The 21,447-nt window shown below is 36.8% G+C and overlaps 1 protein-coding gene and 1 long non-coding RNA gene across 2 annotated transcripts; both read right to left on the reverse strand.

The window, feature by feature from the left end:
• Positions 1-4,083: 4,083 nt before the first annotated feature.
• Positions 4,084-5,041, reverse strand: LOC148697241 (uncharacterized). The gene is made up of 2 exons (XR_015961193.1): positions 4,925-5,041; positions 4,084-4,709 (listed from the first exon to the last, which is right to left on the reverse strand). It is a non-coding gene; the product is annotated as an uncharacterized LOC148697241 (long non-coding RNA).
• A 13,037-nt stretch (positions 5,042-18,078) lies between these two features.
• Positions 18,079-20,573, reverse strand: LOC137722355 (beta-amyrin 28-monooxygenase). The gene is made up of 4 exons (XM_068461340.2): positions 19,934-20,573; positions 19,382-19,800; positions 18,794-18,981; positions 18,079-18,642 (listed from the first exon to the last, which is right to left on the reverse strand). Exons 1-4 carry the CDS (start codon positions 20,467-20,469, stop codon positions 18,331-18,333), a joined length of 1,455 nt encoding a protein of 484 aa, XP_068317441.2. The 5' UTR covers positions 20,470-20,573; the 3' UTR covers positions 18,079-18,330.
• Positions 20,574-21,447: the final 874 nt, after the last annotated feature.

Raw genomic sequence — 21,447 nt, forward strand, 5'->3', positions numbered from 1 at the left:
AAAAATAAAACTAAATTTACATATTTTTTGGCATCGTTTAGTGGTGGGTCTTGCCAATCGAAAGATAAATAAATAAAATATTAAATTTAGATATCTCGTATTGGAGTAAAACATTCATTTACATCTCACAAAAATATAGAATGAGATATAAATATGACATTTGCATCTTCCTATCATATTGGGGATGGTCTCAATCTTTCATCACCATCTCGTTGTTATTGTTCAAAAGAAAAATAAACTTCCCACACATCCAAGGGAAATGATGATTCCAAACTGAATTAATCTAATTGATTAATTAATTAATTAATCTAATGTAGTTGAAAACGATTTCAGATCTCTAATGAGATAAATAAACTAAAAAAGTTCAAGTGGTTCCAAATAAGGGGAGGTTCTGTTTTATGAGATCGCTAAAACATTACAAAGGCAAAAGCAAGACTACGGAACCCATGTGATTGAATTTCTAACGTGGCTAACTTTTCTTGTGGAAATGTAAGCATCCAGTCCTAACAAATTAAAATAGGCGGTAAGACCCATGATTTTAAGCACTTAAAACAATTGAATGTTTGATACTCTTAAAGAAACTTTTTGTTAGGCAAAGCGAGAACACATGTAGTCATTAAGTCTGATGAGCAACATATATATTTTGATACCATGTTAAAATTTGAGCATTTAGCTCGTGTTTGATTGGCAATTGAGTGGAGACATATACAAGATCTTCTAATTAAGCAACATTATATACAAGACTTTCATCTATTAGAATGCGAGTATCAACAAAAAAAAAAAAAAAAAAACCATTTGACTTTACGTATAGTCGTTTAAAACTTTACAATCTGTGTTTACAAAATAGAAAATATGGTCTAAATAAGACAAATAAAATAATAGGTGGACAAAGCATCCATTTTTCTTTGGTGGTAAATAAGGAAATAAATAAGAGGGCCCTGTTGGGTAAATTTTTGCTCACCAACAATGTCTGCATTTGGTTAACCGAATTGTTCGGCCTTATTCTGAATTTCCTTGGCATGATTGTCTAGTAGTACTAGCAGTTGTTAAAGAGTCGATCATCGACAGCCTGAAAAGTTGGGTAGTGACCTCGAGCACGTGGCCGGCCCGGCGGGCCGGATGATTAATGCATTGTGATTTAAACGACAGTTTTAGCTGGTATTCTAAGAATGTGGGAATTATGAGGAAAATCTTCCATTGATTTCTTGATGATGATAGTACACAAAGAGAGCTATTTTCATACAGATTAGATAACCCATCAATTTTAGGCAAGCTATTTTCATACAGATTAGATAACCCATCAATTTTAGGCAAGTATATACAAGATGTTACACACACACACACACACACACACACAAATTACGACTCATCCATTTTAGATAAATGTATACAAAATATCAACTACAATCCTTGACAAGATTTTTATCGAGACTCGTATTATGCACCCTATCCTTAATAGTTATACATTTTGTATTCTACTTAATAAATATCGTATTTTTCTATAAAAAAAATTGATATGATCCTACGATCAAGCAAATCTTATTTCTTTCCTTTAACATGTATGGATGATGCGTGCAGATGCAGCATTGTTCTTAACAGTTAATCAGGTGCATGGTCTTTAATTTAGGAGTTGCAAGGCACAACTTGCCTGCCTGGTGATACAATTAATGGACCGTACGCGGTTCAATAAATAATTGAGCCTTAAAAAAAGATGGATCGATCAAAAGTAAACGGGAAGCTCAAGGCTTCCAGCTAAAAGGGCCAAGAATGACCTTGTTGCTAGACTGTCACTAGTACTGCTCTCTAAGGCTGTTGCATACCAACTGTACTTAAGGAGGTGTGCATTTAATTACGATCGCAACTGATTGTTTGTGAGGAGAACTACTTTTATAATATAACTACATCATTATGTGGCAATTTATATAAATAAATAAGGATATCTGAACAAAAAATTTATATATGTATGTTGGCACGAAATGTTATTAACAGTGTACTTGTATCATGTAAGTTACTATCGTTTATAATTTTAAATGAGTCACAAGGGTTGAAAATTGAACTCAAGCCTTGAGTCCTTTTGCGCGTATAGATATGCACATCAAAGGCGTAGTTTCGTTGCTGATGCACTATTTTGCATGTGTAAAAAAATTGCTTTACATTTATTTTAGGAGAAATTTTATAGTATGCCGAGAACACGGTATATTAAGTGTCATAATATAATTAGTTAGAATTTTGTTTTTTAAATTTCTTACCAATTCTATTATTACACTTGACATAGCGGGCAGTGTTCCCGACCTACTGAAAAATCTCTCCTATTTTAGGGCTTAGGATTAAGCGTTGAAAAGACATGACTTCTGTTCAACTTTGTTTAGCTCTAATCTCTTTAATTTAATTTACCGGTATTTTGATCGAGGTTTAAAAATTTGAGCTATTGTCGGATTTAATCCAGTTTTCTTATTTTTTTAACTTTAATTAAATTTATTGATTTACACATCTTTACTTAAATTTTTAACTTGAATATTTAAACATGAAAATCTAACCACTTTCATGAAAAATAGTTAAAAGAAAATTTATATGTCATCATATATGAAACTTAGACCATATATTAAAATCATTTAACTAAAAGGAAGAAACAGTTGTATTTCTTTCTTAATTAATGAATAAGAAACTACAAAACAGTATTTATACACTTGTCAAAATAAAGCTTAGTGACTAATGAAACCTAATGAACTCACTAAACTAGGATTAGTTACAAAACTGTTATAACAAACCTACAACTGCACAAACAAACTGTTAAACAGCTAAGTATGAATTGTTCCTTTACACCTCTTTAGTTGAATGGTGAAAGACTAAGTGACAGCCTGGATTGAAGATACTGAAATCTAGCTTTGGACAGTGGCTTTGTATGAATGTTTGCCAGTTGATGCTGAGTGTTGACATATTGAACCTTGAGTAAATTAGAAAGGACAAGCTCTATGATGTAGTGGTAATCTATTTCAAAATATTTTGTTGTCCTAGCATGGAACACTAGATTAGATGCCAATGATATTGCCGAAACATTGTCACACCATAGCTTAGGAATTTGATTAAGTGGGAAAGCAATGTCTCTACAAATCTTGCATATCCATGTTAGTTCTGTAGTAGTGTGGGCAAGAGACCTATATTTAGCCGCTGTGGATGAACGAGCAACAGACACTACAACTAATAAGATTTGTGCCTAAATATACACAATATCCACTGGTGAACCTTATATAAAAAAACATAGTCTGCTCAATCTACATCAAAGAATGCAGTGAGATGTAGAGGGCCTTGTTTGAACCATAAGCCTTGATCCACATAACCTTTCAGAAATCTTAAAATTCTCTTCACAACTTGAAAATGGAAATCCCTAGGACAATGTAGGAATTGACAGACTTGATTAGCAGCAAAATAGAGATTTGGTCTAGTGCATGTAAGAAATTGAGAGTTCCTACTATCGACCTGTATTCCTTTGGATTGGACAACAAGGTTCATATGTGATCCGACTTCTGAGTAACAAGATGAGTGATGTAGCCTTCCATGTGGATTTTAACAAAAAGATCCAGTGCATATTTACTCTGAGATAGGAAAATGCCATATGTGGTTCTTTGAACTTCTAAGCCAAGGAAATAGTGTAGAGGACCTAAATCCTTGACAGAAAACAATTCACTGAGGATTTTGATAAAATCTTGGCAAAGAGAAGCATTAGGATCAATAACCAATATATCATCAACATATACCAATACTATCACGAAAGATGGTTCAGATTTCACAAGCAATGAGCAATCAGATTGAGAGTTTAAGAACCAACTGAGAGTTAAATATGAAAGAGCTTGTCATAACATGCTCTAGGGGCTTGTTTTAAGCCATAGAGAGACTAATTTAATTTGCAGACATATAAAGGCTGAGACAGATCGAAAGATGGAGGTTGCCGCATAAAAATGATTCGAAGAAATTTGATCTTCCACAGTTATAAATTCATATTATTGTATATGCTGATATATATATATGTATATAGTACCTATAGCATAGATAAGTTAACACAGTTAACGTGCGATGGAGGTAGAATAAAAATAGAGAAATTTTATTTGAAACCGTATAACCTCTTTTTACACCCAACTTACTTTTTACACCCATATTAAAAATAATTAAACTATCAAAATCTTTTTAAACCCAAATTTATTACCTGAACTACCCTTACAAACCCAATTCAAAATATAAATTTATCTTTACACCAATTCAAAACAAAACTAAATTGATTAAATGAAAAGCTGTCATACGAAGATTGAGAGTGCAGCATGGAGGATCATGAATGGAGTAGTTATCCCCAGCAGTACAGTTATCAAGAAAGATAAAATCGGAGAGAGTGAATACGCTTCATTTCGATCATATGCCCGTCTATGCTATTCTATGCTCCATTCCGTCCATGGTTTGTCAAACTTTTCTCTTAATAGCCAGTGTGAACTATATGAGGATGAGTGTATACATACTGGACCTGAGCAAGAAGACGAAGCCAACAATCACTTCATGTGAATTGTTTATTTGATTGATGGAATGAAAACTTAGAAATCCAACGCGGTTGAGCATCCCAAAGTTGTTGGTGCCTTCGAGAAAATTTAGCTAGTGGCCTGATGATTCCTTTCTGAAAGGATTGTCTAAGGGGTGCAGGGCCACTGGGCAGTGATGCAGGTGCACTGAATACAAGTAATACTAGTCACCTTGTTAAAAATTAAACATGTCCACAATGCAAAGAAGATGGCGTAAGAAAAGTTGATGCTAGTGATGATTTTATATTCGAGCTGTAGATTTATGTACGAATGTGATTGAACTTTTTGCAAGCAATACACTTGTAAACCCTAAACAAAAATAATTAAAATCAAACAAAAAACTCACATAAATCAATTCATACCTTAGTTGAAGGTTCCAAAACTTCAAAATCCATGTCCATCTGTAAAAAATAGCTTGGTTTTGTCTATGTGAGTGTCTTAGGGTTTTAGCTAGAATATAACGTAAGGGAAAGATTGCGTGATGGTGAAGATTCAATTATTAGTGTGGATTTATTAATAAATTTTAGTTTTATTGTTATTTTTATTTTGTACTTTATGGTGATTATACAATAGGGCAAATATGACAATTCACATTTAAAGTTTAAGTTGGGTGTAGAGTTGTTACATTGGTTCAAATAAAATTTTCCATAACAATTTAAAATGCTAATTAGGAGCAAGAAAAAGAAGAATTAATATTTAATTCTTATATTTAATCCTAAAATTGAGTAAAAGATAACCTATAAATAAGACATGACATTTATCACAATTTAATAAAATAAATAATAAAAAAAGCTTATATGGATAATCAGTAGATTGACTTAATCCAACAGAGTCAACTAAACGGAATAATGACTCACAAATTGGACTTATATCAAGTTTACTCTTTAATTTAATTATTTATTGACATTGTTGATTATTTATGATGTAGAATCATTATTTTTCAAGTCGAGGCATGTTGGCCGACACTCGAAGGTAACGTAACCAAAAAGAAAAGTGAAACATAAAAATATGGATAAATTTAAACCAAAACTAACATTTATTTAATCTAAAGTTGTGAGTGCTTAATAGTGGGAAGAACACATAAAACACAAATGTTCAGAGCATAGATGACAGTACGACAAAAGTAGTGTAGTCGAAACTAATCAAAGTACTTAATACACAACTAGGAAAAAAAAAAAAAAAAAGCCTCTACATTTATCTATGGAGATGTCAGAATACGCTAGAGATTCCTCGTATGCCACAACGAGTTCAACTATCTAAGTCCTGGAGGGGCAAAAAACAGAAGGGTGAGTGGACAAAAACAAAGGTTTATAAAACACATTTATTTTTTAACATACTAACCCCTCGCCGTAAAACATGTATAGTTTCCATAAAATCATACTACATATAAGTATGTAATCAACTGTAAATCAACAATAAATCCAGAAATATGCCAATCATAATATCTCAATTGTAGCATAAGTAAAATCAAGTGCTTATCAACCTATACTTACACATGAGCTCATGCAAATAAGTTCTGCCAGGAACAGGACTAGGTGTAATCATAATATACGCTCTAATACTACAATCACATGAAGATTGGCGCTAGGCGCATCACGTACTAGTCGGAGTTGCTTATTGCAACATGTACGACATGACTGGCACCTACAATGGATCTAAGTTAAGCGTGCGGTGCGATGTGAACATACACGTGAAGTCCTGGTCCGAGCGAGTACTACACTGGTGCAAGCATGCATGATGAGCAAGTATAATGTAAGTGAACATGCCATGACAATATATAAATCTCAACGACATAATAGTATTTTTTTTAAATTAAATAAATCATGGCATATCTACATAATATAAATCTCAAAACATTTGCGGAAACTATAAAGCTTTATAATATATATATATATATAAACAAATGCACACTCACTGATACGTCAATCGATCGTAGCCTCCTAGCCTTGTTTGCCCTTGTACCTCCTCAGGGTAAGTCTCACCTATATGTGAAATAACTTTACTAATTAATTAATTAGGACATACACTAAAAGGCTAGGAAAATCCCCCTATAGTTTGCTCAAACGGAGGGTTTAAGTATACAAAAACATTCTACTCGATGTCACGGATCCGTACACGTCAAGCATGCGCCACCCGGAAGTAGGACTCGACTCCACGTGCCTGACAAATTGACAGAGACCCTAGGGAATATTCCATCAGTTTTGACGGAATATTCCGCTAAACAGTAACGGTGTCAGAATATTCTGTTAACTTTAACGGAATATTCTGTCTTCTTCTCCAGTGGACCTCCGCCGCTGTTCGCCGTTGCTAGCATCGCCATCTAGTTCGCTGGAAACTGGAGAATTTGTTGGAAGTATGCCCACAAAGCCACTCATTTGATGTAATAGCTTTTGGAATACTTACAGTGTTAAACTATTATATGTTTAATGAAGGGCAAAGCTTATTGTTAATCATTATTTATTGTATTATGTGTTTAAGCAATAAGGGAATTCAAGCAATGTATTTAATCTAAGAGAGAAGTGATCTAAGTAAGTTAGATTAACGAGACCCTTTTCTTATGTCCATTCCTAAAACACTCCTAACCATAGGATTACCAATTGGCCATTGACAATCCGTTAAGGTTAGTATGTGTTATGTTAACCCAAGCGTGAGTATGACAAATCTCAAGTCATTTAGTGTTAGACACTGAGACAAACACATAGGTGCTCAAAAGGTAATTGAGTACACTGAACTATGATCAAAAGAGAGTTCGAACATACATGTCATGTAAGAACTCGTAAGTTATAATATGCAAAATAGTCCTTTGACCTGAGGCATCATAGATGTCTAATGGTTAGGTCCTTGATCTTTGATCATGTCAAAGGCATTCTATCGAGAGTGTCCATGACATTGTTGGGGTCAAGCTATCTAGTCATGTAGACATATGAATGCACAACAAGGGATCTCTAACCTTCCATGGTGGAGGGAGAATACTCTGAGATATGATTTGGGAGTCTTTGGCCAAAACATACGAATATGACTTAGGAAGTTTGTTCCAAATCATATTCAATTGAATCATATAAAGAAGTATCACATTGGATAGTAGACATGAAACAAACTATCACTCAAACAATTTGATTAAGAGTATTGTATTAGAGAATGACGGTATTGCATTCTAATTGTAACTGGATAGGTTCTCCAACCACTTATACTTAGCTTGGGTAGCCATGGCATGATGCTAGGTGTCATTCATGGTTTGTGGAAGCCCTAAAGATTAGCAAATACTAATCTTCATCAAAGGGAGAATTGAAATATAGTTTCAATTCACAATCGATTGTTAAGAGTAACAATCGCCCAATGCCTTGCTAATTGGAACCTAATGGATCGTACACCAAGTAAGGATGAAAGTGAAGAAATATAAATGAGATGGATAAGCAATTAAATGGGTTAATTGAGAATGGCCAAGATCAATTAATTAGTTAATTATACAAAAAGTTTGTATTGGGCTTTCAGGTTCGTTTCGGGTCTCAGGGCCCAAAAGGGTTTTGGTCCATAAGGCCCATTGAGTTTAAGTTGTGTGACAACTAAAACTAAATGGAAATTAACCCAAATACAAACTCAAAAGCGGCCATAGGGTGATCGGTAACAAACTTAGGTTAATTGCAAGTTTGCCACTCACATGTGAGGTGGTATAAAGACATCTTTATTGCCATTCTCTCACTAGGGGTTTTTCTTTTGAGGTAAAAAAGAAAAACTCTTTTTCTCTTTGTCTTCCAAAGAGGCCGACCACACATAGAGGAAAATAGCTAATAATCTTCTTTCCTCTAAGTCATCTATTTCATCTTCACACCTCATCCTTGGTGTGGAGACTTAGAGACACTAAACTTTTGGTGTTCTTCGATGTCACATCTCGATCCGAGCTCCACCATGCCCTCACAGTTTTGTTTTTGGGAATTCACATGAGAACTTCCCAATGGGTCACCCATCTTAGGATTGTTCTTGCCCTAACTCGCTTAACTTTGGAGTTCCGATGGAATCTGAAGCCAGTGAGTTCCCAAAATGCCTCATGTTATAGGAGGTGGGCATGTACATATAAGGCATAGAGGATCATCTCCCTTGGACGATGTGGGATCTAACAATCCACCCCCTTAGAGGCCCGACGTCCTCGTCGGCACACTTCCACCCAGGGATTGGCTCCGATACCAAATTGTCACATCCCAACTCGGGCTCGACCACATCCCAGGCTCGACTCCGTCGTAACACGATATTGTCCGCTTTGGGCCCCGACCATACCCTCACGATTTTATTTATGGGAACTCACACGAGAATTTCCCAGTAGGTCACCCATCCTAAGATTGCTCTCGCCCGAACTCGCTTAACTTCAGAGTTCCGATGGAATTCGAAGTCAGTGAGTTCCCAAAAGGCCTCATACTATAGGAGGTGGGCATGTACATATAAGGCATATAGGATTCTCTCCCCTGGGCGATGTGGGATCTAACATTGGAGTTCCTCTCCTCAAATCCTCAAGGAGCAAAGGAGAAGCAAAGAAGCAACCATCCAAGGAGTAAAAGAGGTGACTTGAAGGCCCTCCACTTGGGTGAATCCCTTGTGTAAACAAGGATGAGCTTCATAGGTAATGAAACTCAAACTCTTTCTTCTCTTTAATTTGTTAAAGAGTCTTTTGGTTCACCATTCACTAGGCTTTGAAAGTCATGGGTTTTAGAATTGTTTTTTAATGCATGTCTACTTTAAAGTGTTAGTAGCTTGCTTATGTGTTCAAATGTTCTTAGCTAGGACAAAATTTTTCCTTCAGAATTTTCACTGGATTCTGGAAAAAATTTAAAACTTCATATCTTCTTCATTTCTCAACCATTTTTGACGTACTTTATATGGAAATGAAGCTTATGAAGAGTAGAACAAGTCTATACCTTTTAAAAGTCCAAAAAGTGGATGGAATTGGACTGAAAAAGCTTGAAAGTCTCGCACCTATTTTCAACTCCTTGAAACTATGTGTTTCGACGTTGGCTCATCTCCCAACTTAGGTTAGTGGCCACGAGGAGTTGTGTAGTGGCTTCTAAGCTTCCCAAAAACTTGTAACTCAAAATGGAAATCGTTGGAGAATCCACACCCGAGTCGAAGCTCCGAGTTGGAGGTTCAAAACTCGATCATTTCATGACCAGTTCGTACGAAACGAGGGATAAAGTTGATTGGTGGGTGAGTAAAGCTCACGGGACCGGTTTTTAAAGACAAAAGGGTTCAAATTTTGTACAATATAAAATGTACATAGAATCTGAAAACTCTAACTCACCCTATCTAAAACAATGTTTCCAACACTGAATAATTAGCACACGTGTGTACAATTCTACTCGTTGTTAACGCACTTTAACTAAGCGTAATTTCTTCATTACAAATATGTTTCGGGTCTAACTCGCACTCACGCATTCTTAACAACGAGTATTAATTAATTACAATATCAAGAAAAAATAATTTAAAAGCTGAATAACTACATTCACATCAGGTTCCACTTTTACCAAAAATGGCATAAATGTCATTTTACACACTCAGGGAGAAAATTACATGAAAAATTAGGGATGGGTCGTCACATTAAGAGTTCTAAGTGATAAATCCGTTAATTGCTTAGATCTTAGAATTTAAGACTTAAATTTGGGTAGCCAAAATCTAAGTTAAGGAGTTATTGTATACCCCAAATAATGAACTTTGTTTCACGTACGTTAAGCTCTAATAGCATCTCTAAGATTACTTTAAAAAAAATTTAGTTTAGCTAGTGAACAGTATCAACTAGGTAATTTAGCTAACCCATTTAATTTATTTCCAACAACACTCCCTATTTTAACAATCTTTAAGTATTTTTTTCTTTAACCATTCAATCTCTTTGAATATTTATTATTCAACCCAACTTTTAGAGCAACTCTAGCGTTGATGGGTGCTCGGGGGACAGGCCAGAGAAAAGGGCCCGAGGCCCTGTGGACCGGCTCCAGCGTGAAAGAGGAGGCCCGAGCTCCAGGCCCATGAAGAATTACCAGCCCGAGAGCCTGAGTGGATGTGACGTCAGCGCTGATGTCGACCTGGCGTCAGGCCATTTTAAATTTTTTTCTGTCAAGCGCATTGACACACCCCGACCGAGATCAGGGCGTGCTGGCCGTCACGCGAAGGTGACGTAGCCATGTGCGCGTGCGGAAGCTATTAAGAAGGCAATTTAAAAGTACGAATAATTAAAAACCTAATAACATACAAAGTACTAGTGTATGTGAGACACAATTCAGAGCAAGTCTACAACAGTCCAAAAGGAAAGATACGACATATGTACACCCGAAGGTGACCCTACAATGGTGAGTGTCTGTCAGAAATGCCGGGACGCCCTCTGGGATAAACCACCGAACTCGCTAGACCACTAGAACCTGGAGGGGCGCAAAAACAAAAGCGTGAGTGGGCAAAAACAAAGTTCTTTGAAAACTCTTTAGCAAAATACATTCTAACCCCTCGCCGTAAAACCTGTATACTTCCCAGAAAATGAACATATATACGTATGTATAGGTATGCCAATCATGCTCCACAATATGCCATTCATGCTTGAGAATATGCCACAACAGAATCTCATAATCAAATGTAAATGCTCAAGCGTAATTCACATCAATAACATAAAATTTGGCAGCCGGGAGTCACCTAACGTGACATGTACCGCTGCCTATAGAGCTCCAATCTCAACTCAACATCTGAATCTGCACACAAGTCGGAGCCACCTAACGTGGTCTGTACGACAAGACTGGGTGTAATACATACGCTCTAGTGCTACGATCACGTGAAGACTATGCGAATAATCGCGGGTCACCTACGAGTCGGAACCACCTAATGTGGTCTGCACGACAAGGCTTGCACCTAACTTGGATCCAAGGCGAGCGTGTGGTGCGGGTGAACATCACGTGAAGGACTATGCCCTGGCCCTGGGCGGGAGCACTAACACCGGGGGTGCAGATTATGAGCTCTCTAAGCATTTCAAACTACGATTGCATAATAAACAGGAATGCATAACCACGTGAATACCGCTTACCTGGCACTTACCTGTGCGTCCACAGCACCAAATACACATATATATATATGTATGCCACTACCAATGCATGTGATAATGCGTAAACGTCATTCATATGATGCATGGCATAAAACAAATAACATTTTCTATTTAATTTCTGGGAATATAATTGTATATAGGTATATACGGAAAACAAAAGCCCACTCACTGGTAATTGGAAGGGTCGTAGCCCCCCTGCCTCGAGTGTGAACGCTCGTCTTCGGAAAACGAATCACCTATACGCGACAAAGTTACGAAAACGTTAATTTAAAAGCACCTAAGCAACTTCTCGTAATAACTTCTCATACATTGCTCAAATTGGACAATTGAATATACCAACGTGACCTACACAACCTCAGGATCACGCCCATATTTTTAGAAAAATTTTTGGACCACGCACGCGCCGGCCAAGGCACGGACCTACGCGCACCCCACGCGCGGCCACGTGCCAGGCACACTGACGGTGTCAACAGACGCCGTCAGGAATATTCCGTTAACTGACGGAATATTCCGTCAAATCTAACCGGATTCCGTCACTGCCGTTAGGAATATTCCGTTAGACTTAACGGAATATTCCCCTTTCTTCTCCGGCGAACCTCCGGCGCCGGAAAACTGGGAATTTTTCAAACTTTGTTTTCTCCTTCGTTTTTCAACCAAATTTCACGTTCTTTATACCAAAATGAAGCTTAGGACTAGTAGAATCACGTTGGACTACTTTTAAGGCCTAAAAACTACTAGATCATACCTGTCTTCAACTTCAAGAATCGGCCAACTTCGTACAGGACGATCCCGACGTCCAAATTTGTCCAACGATACACTCCCAAGCTCCTTGGGACCTCACTAACACGTCTACAAGCTTCAAATAACCAAAAACTAAGTAAATTTAATTTGCATGAACAGTAACCAAAACTGAGCTCGTGAAATCGTCGGAGTTCCTACCTGAAAATGGTACCACTGGACTTCTCTCAGCCTCACGAGCACGAGGGTGGTCTTGGTTTCTTAATTGGTGCAGGTTTGAGTAGGTTTTGTGTGTAGCCCGTAGGCTTGCAGAAGGAAGAAGAAGAAGAGAGGAACTCGGGGGAGAGAGAGAGAGAAAGAGAAAGACAGAGTGAGGGAATGAGGGAGGGAATCCCGGGAGAGTGAGGGTGATGTGTGAGTGTGTGTGGTCCTACAACACCACACTACACAAAACTAATGTGATAAAAACGAATTAGGGGGTAAAGTCGTAAATTCACACGTACGTTAAAATGAAATTTGGGACGGGATGTTACACGCATACACCACACTCACGCATGGGGGCGCGTCGCTGACACAAAATCAGAAAAAAAACAATGACTTTTCAGTCACCGTTGGGAAGCCACGTGGCTTCCTATGGTCCGTTCAATCTCAATAGATCTTTATCTTGGACCGTTCAATCTCAACGGTAAAAAAAATAAAAAAAGTCTTATTTAATATCCACCGTTCGATCTGAGATCAACAGTGGATATTAATATGCTTTATAAATAAAAAATTAAAAGAAAAAATGGTTTTAAAATTAAGAAAAGTTATCGTTATGACATGTGGCACAATTTGGAGTGTTGGAATTCAAATTTTTTTATATCCAATGGCAGAGATTAATTAGTTGAATAAAAATTAAAAAAAATTGTAAAAAATTCAAAAAAAAATCTGAAATTTTTTTTTTAAAAAAAATTGTTTTTACTTTTCTATAAATAATTTCTCATTATCATCTACCTTACACCATAATTTCATATTTTCTCAACTACTTTCAATCACATTCCTTTCTTTCTCTCAAAGTTTCAATCCATTTTTTTTCAACAAAATGACTACTGATGCAGGTACGAATTAGTGGGAAAAGAACCAAAGAATCGATGTCCAGTCGTTGGAAATTACTTAGCCAATCGTTTAGTACGTGGAGAGACGCCTTGGCACAAGCTAGTAGTAATATTCGAAGTGGAGAAAATTACTCGGATCAGGTAACAATATATTATTTATTTGTTTGTACTATACCCAAATTTACATTATAATTATTTGTTTACCTACTTACATTATAATTATTTGTTTGTATTATTTATTTGTTACTTATTTTCATTATAATTATTTCTTCTCCCGCATTGTGTAGGAACTTCAAGCACAAGCTTGGTACGCTGCCAAAACCAAAAGCAAAAATAAATCATTCAACTGGTGGGAATGTTGGAATATTGTCAAAGATTGTCCTAAATTTAGAGTTGTGCCTATCGGTCCAGAAGTTTTCATGAACAGCACCCCTCTACACCCGATCATGTCTCGCATGTTCATGAAGATGATGCAGAAGAAGTGCCCGAAACGCCCCTCCCTGAACAAGCGTCGGGTTCGACCCGTTATCCAATTAGGCCTCAAGGTAAGAAGGCTTCAAAGAGAAAAGGGAGTACTTCCAAGAATGATTATGCAAAGTTCATGGAAGAACTTACTCGCCAAGGTGAATTGACTTTGGCGAGGGAACTGGCGAAATATGAGGCTGATAAGGCTAGAGAAGACGCAAAAGCTGCAGCTATTGAGAGAGAATTTCAGGCTAATGAGAGAGAAAGAGAGCTACTGAGGCAAGAAAGGGAACATGTTAGAGAAGAAAGACGGGCTCAACGAGATCGTGAGATTATGAACACGCCTTTAGAAGGGAAGTCTCCAAATTCTAAATTTTTTTGGAAGTCAGAGAAAGCGGACATGGTGCAAAGGAGGCGTGCAAGAGAAGCGAGAGCAAGCCAATGAGTACGATTAAAAATTTTATCGGAAATCCATCCCCAATAATTGTCTTTTTGGATTTTATGACAAGTGGCGCAACGAGAACGATTAAAAATCTTATCCGAAATTACAAATAAAATTATTTTGTATTATTTAATAATACTTCGGATAATGACACGTGATGCAACGAGAACGATTAAAAATCTTATCCGAAATTACAATTAAAATTATTTTGTATTATTTTATAAATAAAAAAATACTAATATTTTATTGCCTATTGCCAGGGCTATTGAAGTGTAACGGTAGAGATGCAAGGGACGATTACTGTTCATTAAGGGCAATTACTGTTCATTAGGTGGATTGAATAGTGAATAGCCTGGGAAGAGGGCTCCAACGCTGGAGTTGCTCTTAAGGGATAGAGTGAGAGTTTTAATAGTTTTTTAATATTCAGCTTTTGTTAGTTTCTTTCTCCAATTCTTAAAATTTAATTTAAGAAGTTACTATTCATTTTGTTTAGTTATAGTGTCCATAAAGTTAAGTTAAAGAGTCTCTTGGAGATGACTTTTATGAGTTTGGCCCTTTAAACTAGCATTTCAAGAGATTTAAGGAGTCTCCCAGAGATGTTCTAATCACTTATTAAGTGAATGCTCAGGCTAGTTTTGAAGTCCATGCAAAACTTGTTTAGACTGAAAGAAGGAACAAATGCTATTAGAGTATCTCCAAGAGAAACTCTAAATTTTTGCTAAAGCAACAAGTAAACAGTATCAAAAAATTATTTTAGTTACTTAGTTTAGTTTTTCATCTTCAATAACTCACTATATTAACAAATTTTGAATATTTTATAATTAACAATTCAAATCCAAGCCACTTATTTTTTAAAATAACCTTCTCTCTCTTCTTTTTCTCTGTGCTCAAGGTTCCAAGGTTGAGTTTAATTATTTGTTTAATATTTAGCAAGTGAATAGTTGCTCTCTAAATTTAAAATGACGGTTCATTTTGCTATAATAGAGACTTCTCTTACTGCATCTCTTGGAGATGAATTTTTTGAGTTCTGGCTCTTTAAAATAGAGTTTTGGTTGTTTTAAATCATCTCTTGGAAATGCTCTCAGAATAGAAATTGTATTGGATTTGCAAAGGTACCTTTAGTTAAATTTACCACACCGATTATTTCTAAGGAAAAAAAAATTAGATCAGAAAGTCATGAATGAATATGAAAGGAAATGAGTATAAACGCTTAAAACTTGCAGGTTAACAAACTAAAACAATTAGCCATTTATGTGCTTGGAATTGAAACTATAATAAAATAGACTTAGAATTTAAGCGGTTCACTCATCAATGCTAGACTATCTCCAATATATTGCTCAAAATATATTGATTTCAAATGTTACAAAAAGAACTCCGCTAAAACATGAATTTACTCTCGTTCCCCTGAAGAAGGGTTCCCACCTCTTTATTTAGGCCCTTGTGAACACAACAATCCTTAGGCTCGCCTGCTTTTACTTTTCTATATTTAATGCGTCACTTACTTAGCCTAGCGTGCTGAAAATCTTTTTCATCATTAGTCGGTATTTGACGATAAAGTGACATTTTATCAGTCGGAATTGCATGTCCTTCTACCTAAATATTATGGATTGATTATTGTATTCCGCAGCACACCGACTTTGACCTGGTTACGCTCAAGTTAAGCGAGTACACCTACCACCATGTGTATATAATAAATATGTTGACGATTTGGCATATCTTTTGATTACCCCCAAAAAGGTTATTTAGCACTTTATAAATTGACGTATTCGTTTGTTGAATTGTTTATCATATTTAATTCATTGAAATGTTATGTTTAATTTTAGGATTGATTAGTCGTGCACATTTTCATATAATGAGAAGTTTTATAATTGATTCGAAACATAAGTTGATTCATCACATGTATGTGATTATAGATTTTGGACTTTTGATACGTGGCACTTTGAGCTGCGAGAATGACCGAAATGTCTATAGCCAATAGTACTTAGGCGATTGAACCAGTCAGGTTTTCCCGTTAGAATTTGAATAAGCTATTCCGACAGACTGACTAGCCGAAATGCATGATCAGACAACCATAGTCCGACAGGCTAGGATTAAAAAATATTACTTGTCTACCGAATAAGGAGACTCTAATTCATGTCATATTAAGATCTCTTGGAGATTAGACAACATAATCATAATCCTATGATAATTGAATATCTTATTCTAGATTCCCTTCTAGATAGTTTCCAATTAAATGTGGACTACTAACTCTAGCATGGGTATTTATCTCGGGACAAATATCTATGGGATCTCCGATTACTTCTCTTAGATCATCTAATCAACACATATATTCTCTATACACCGTCTATGAGTAGACATGGATGGTTCATGATGTTATCACACCACTCATTCTCTAGAACTACTCATGTGACTTGATTTTCCAAATTCAGAGATATGTAGGCAGCCTGAATCCTGATCATGGATTTAATCACACTCCTCAATCAAACCCCATTCATCCCTTTCTGGAGATCATCTTGATTCTGATCAATACTACCTTGGTCTGAGGATATGCACAAATTTAGTTCTAACAAATAAAAATTCTTTTTATTTAAATTATAACCATTTCTAAAACGCGGTCTAGGCGACCGCTTTGGCGGGCTCGGTGGACGCTAGGCGGTCTGGGAGGCCTGGAAAAGAAACTTCTATTGCGAGATTCACAACCTTCTTGTCTCCCCAAGTCTCATTGTTTGCCTCTCTGTTTGCTAGAAGAGAAGTCAAATATGGTGAGAGAGAGAGAGAGAGGTAGATGAGATTTGTGCAATTGCGGGGATGGGTGATGGTGACAGGTTGTAGAAGGTTTGCATAAATGGGTGTGGCGACAAGTTGTAGAAGATGCGTGTAATTGCAGAAAGCTGCAAGTTAGGGTTTTAAGCAATTTACAACTTTTTGCTTTAGTTTGTGAAGGATTAATTAAAAAAAAATGCAGGGCCAACGTTTTATTTTATTGAGAGGCCCAACAATATGGGCTTACAAAATGATACAATTTTTGAGCTTTACATGTATCCTCATATTTAACATATATACCTATATATATTCTTTTTCTATTTTTAATAACATAGTATCAATGTTTATTTATATATATATATATATATATTATGTCGTAAATTTGATTAATTTATATGTGGTTTGAATTGTGAACTTGTTGTACATGTGTCATCCTATAATACTTCTCACTAGTGTTATATGACACATACGCTTAATGTGTTTAAAATTTTGGACTTGTTGGATACTCTTTTTGCATTTTATCATTTTTTTATTATCTTATCTATGGATTTGATACAAATATAATTTTTTTGTAAGTGTCAATATGCATTTATTTATAAGATATACAAAAAATTTATCTAAATATGCCTAGCGCCCGCCTAGACCCCCACCTAGCTGCCTAGGCGCTAGGCTCTAGGCCGCCTAGGCGCTAGGCTCTAGGCCGCCTAGGCGCTAGGCTCTAGGCCGCCTAGGCGCTAGGCTCTAGGCCGCCTAGGCGCTAGGCTCTAGGCCGCCGTCCTAATAACACCTAGCATTTTTAGGAACCTTGATTATAACACATGATGTATCTACTTGTGTTTCATATATATAAAAAAAAATATCTCATGGTATAATATGTACTGAGGGGACGAAGTGACCATATATAATATCCAAGCGTACAGTGAAATATCGAGGAAGAGGCATTAGGAATTTAGAAAGCTGCGCTAACAATATATTATTTGATTGAGATTTCCATTATACATTTTCATATCTTGAAACATGATCATCAAGTGGCCACGTACAACGGTACAAGATTTTGTTACAGAAGAAGTGATTGCATTGAAAAAAAAAAAAAAAAGGACGTACAGAGAGCTCGAAGAACGAATACAATAACCAAGAAAAAAAAAATACAAAGCCTTGTTTGATGGTTTTTTACTTTCAAGTATAAGCTTAGCTAGATAATTAAGCTGCGGCGGTCTTAGGGTGAGGAAAAAGGCGGACAGGGAGTCCCTTGGCGGGCACGGGCATTGGGTCAACTACCATCTGCTCGTTGGGAATGACTTTCTCCCATTTGAACCTCTTCACCAAGTTGTGCATGAACACTAGGATCTCCAATCGGGCGTACTCTTTGCCGGGGCACATCCTAGGACCTCCTCCAAAGGGCACAAACGTGTATGGTGCTGGACCTTTTCCTTCGAATCTTGAAGGGTCGAATTTGAATGGTTCCGGGAAGTAAGCTGCGTTCTTGTGTGTTGAGTTTGCGCTCCAATATAACTGCAATATACCACACAAAATTAAATACTAAATTCCAGCTCAAATCTCACAAACGAAAGTTGTTGAATTAGAAAAAAGAAAAAAAAAAAAAAGAAAAAAAAAAAAAGAGAGGTTATTAGATGCTATATCTGTGTGTTGTGTGTATATGTACCTTCCAGCCCTTTGGAATGCTGAAACCATTGAAGACAAAGTCAGACAAGGCTTCCCTGAAAGCTCCTTGAAGAGGTGGAGCCAATCTGAGAACTTCCTGAGCTACGTTCCATGAGTATTTCATCTTCTGTAGGTCATCCCAATTCAACAACTCCCCTGGGGCTTTTGCGCTTAGGACCTCCATTTGCTCTGTTCATTATATTAATTAATATTATCGTAAGTAATCAATCAGTGCCAGATAAATAAATAATCTAATATTAAGTTATTAAAATAAAAATATGTTAAATATGTAATTGCAGGAGAAGAATCAGCAAGGCCAGCCTGGCTGATCTTTTTTTACTACTATGTGTCTTAGCCTCTGCCTGCCTACCTGCCGTGCCGACTCAACCAAAGTTCAAAATATATATATATATATAGAGAGAGAGAGAGAGAGAGAGAGAGAGAGCGCCTCTATTTTTTTCACATTAAAAAAATGTATTCATAATTGAGTTTGATCTTAAAATTGGGATTAAAACGCTAAAATTACGCCTATTAAATTTTCACTTTTAATAAATTTAAAGGATAAATGACCATCTATTTTGATAATTACCCTTGTAGACTTCGTCATAAATATGAGGAAGTTCGGCAAGATACTTGACAATAAAAGTGCACGTAGCGCTGGCTGTGTCATGGCCGCCAATCAGCAGCCCCAAAATCTTATCGGCGATATCGTGTTCCTTCATGTGACTTCCGTGCTCGTCGCACAACAACAACATGTGTGACAATATGTCTTGCGTCGGCGACGCCTTGCCCTCCGCCAAGTCTATCTTCCTCTGCTTGATGATCTTCGTCAGCTCCTCCCTGATGAAGTTGGATGCCTTGATCGCTTTGTAAAACGGAGTTCCCGGGAAATCCAGAGGCATCGATAGGAGTCCAGCGGCCAAAACTGCGAACGGGTCGCCTAGCTTGGCGATTTCAACCGAGTCGTCCAGGCTCACAAACAACCGTGCAGCAAGCCAAAAGGTGTAGCTGTTTGTTCAAACATGCATAACATCCATGATCAGATATTAATATTACATAGTGATACATTATGTGATTGTTATGTTATTAGATTGTTAACATAAATCACTTTCTAATAATAAAATACTAGACGAAGACTTACTTCTTGGCGAGGGGGAAAACTACAACTTCCTTCTTGTTTTCCCAGCCGTCGGCGAAGTGGCGTTGGGCGACGGTGTCCATGATGCCGATGTATCGCTGGAGAGCTTCGGGCTTCATGAAGTTGGGAAGCATCTTTCTCATCTTCTTGGCCTCCTCCTTGGCGGAAGTCTCCATAGAAGAAGGGAAGACTTTGTTGACGGAGCTGGGCCACCATGCAGTGACGAGCTTGTTCTCGTTGGAGAACAAGAACTTGTTGCAGGCTGCGCCGCAGAAGATGGCGGCCTTCTCGCCCATGAGGGAGGTCTTAAACACTTCGGAAGAGTACTTGGTCATGCGGTCGAAGATGAACTTCTCTGGGTGACCTTTCCATCCTGTGGCCAGGAACTGGTAGGTCTCACCGATCACCGGGTAGCCAACTTTGCCAGGCGGCAGGTTGGTGCCGACGAACTGCGCTCTGTGCCGGTAAAAGAGTACGGAGAGAGAAAGAATGATAAAGGAGACAAACCCTAAGAGGAGGGTCAGATAGAAGTGCTCCATTTTGTTGTTTAAGAAGTGAAGAACGTGCTTTGAGTTTGTTTGTTTGATGGAGGTGGATGTGTTGTGAGCCGTTTATATAGGCAGATTTTCTGTAATGTGTAAATGGGGTGGAGAGAGAGTGTCTGTGAGTGGCTATATCAAAGTCAAATTAAGCTGGCTCTTACTTGTTGAATTATATTCTGGTGAGCTAGGAGGGGCATTGTCGTATGACGATGAATGTGAAAATCGCACTGCCAATTATTATTATAAATTTATTTATTTTGTTATGTGCCAACAGGAACAAGAACAAGTCCAGTCCCAGTTGCACACCTGTACGAGTGTATAAGTAATGTTAGGCGGACTAGGTTTTAGATCATATTGGTAAATTATATGATGTGGAACTAATAAAAATAAACACGATAAATATTAAATAATAATTCAATCATCAACAAACATGTCATGTAAAATACAAATATAAATTAAATTAATGGTCTCCGTGGAGCGTATATATTTCCTAATCTAATATGTCAAAGTGTTTTATCCTAATTTCTAACTTTTTTTTATATACCAAACAAGCAAGAGAATCAGTATATATATATATATATATATATATATATATATATATATATATATATATATGCATGCTAGGGTTTGTTGTTTCATGTATGTTTGGCAGCTTTTAGAGTACAACTGTACCGACCTTATACCTTATGAGTCATATGATAAATTCCCTCCTAAATTTGTAGTCTACATCGATGGTTCAGTGGGCAAAATCGTAATTTTCAAAATAAAATCGCAATATTTTCTGTGTTCTTTAAAGACATGGAAATTTAGCCATAAGTAAAGTTTGGGGAGTAATTAGGTAAAATCAAAGTTTAAGGAACAAATTAGCAACGAGTTACAAGTTTAGGGGAGATTTTGGCAAATTACTCTTAATTTATTTGTTTCCTAATTTCTCATGCAAGTGTGTTACACGCTCTTGATTTTGGATGTTTATAC

The sequence above is a fragment of the Pyrus communis genome, chromosome 4, assembly GCF_041283825.1.
Source record: "Pyrus communis isolate YQ-2024b chromosome 4, ASM4128382v1, whole genome shotgun sequence".
Classification (NCBI taxonomy): domain Eukaryota; kingdom Viridiplantae; phylum Streptophyta; class Magnoliopsida; order Rosales; family Rosaceae; genus Pyrus; species Pyrus communis.

Coding starts and splice junctions, on each gene's coding strand:
- LOC137722355 (XM_068461340.2), bottom strand. CDS start 20,469: ATGGAGCACTTCTATCTGACCCTCCTCTTAGGGTTTGTCTCCTTTATC. Junction 19,801..19,933: donor GTTTTCCCCCTCGCCAAGAA/GTAAGTCTTCGT, acceptor TTGAACAAACAG/CTACACCTTTTGGCTTGCTG. Junction 18,643..18,793: donor GCATTCCAAAGGGCTGGAAG/GTACATATACAC, acceptor GGTATATTGCAG/TTATATTGGAGCGCAAACTC.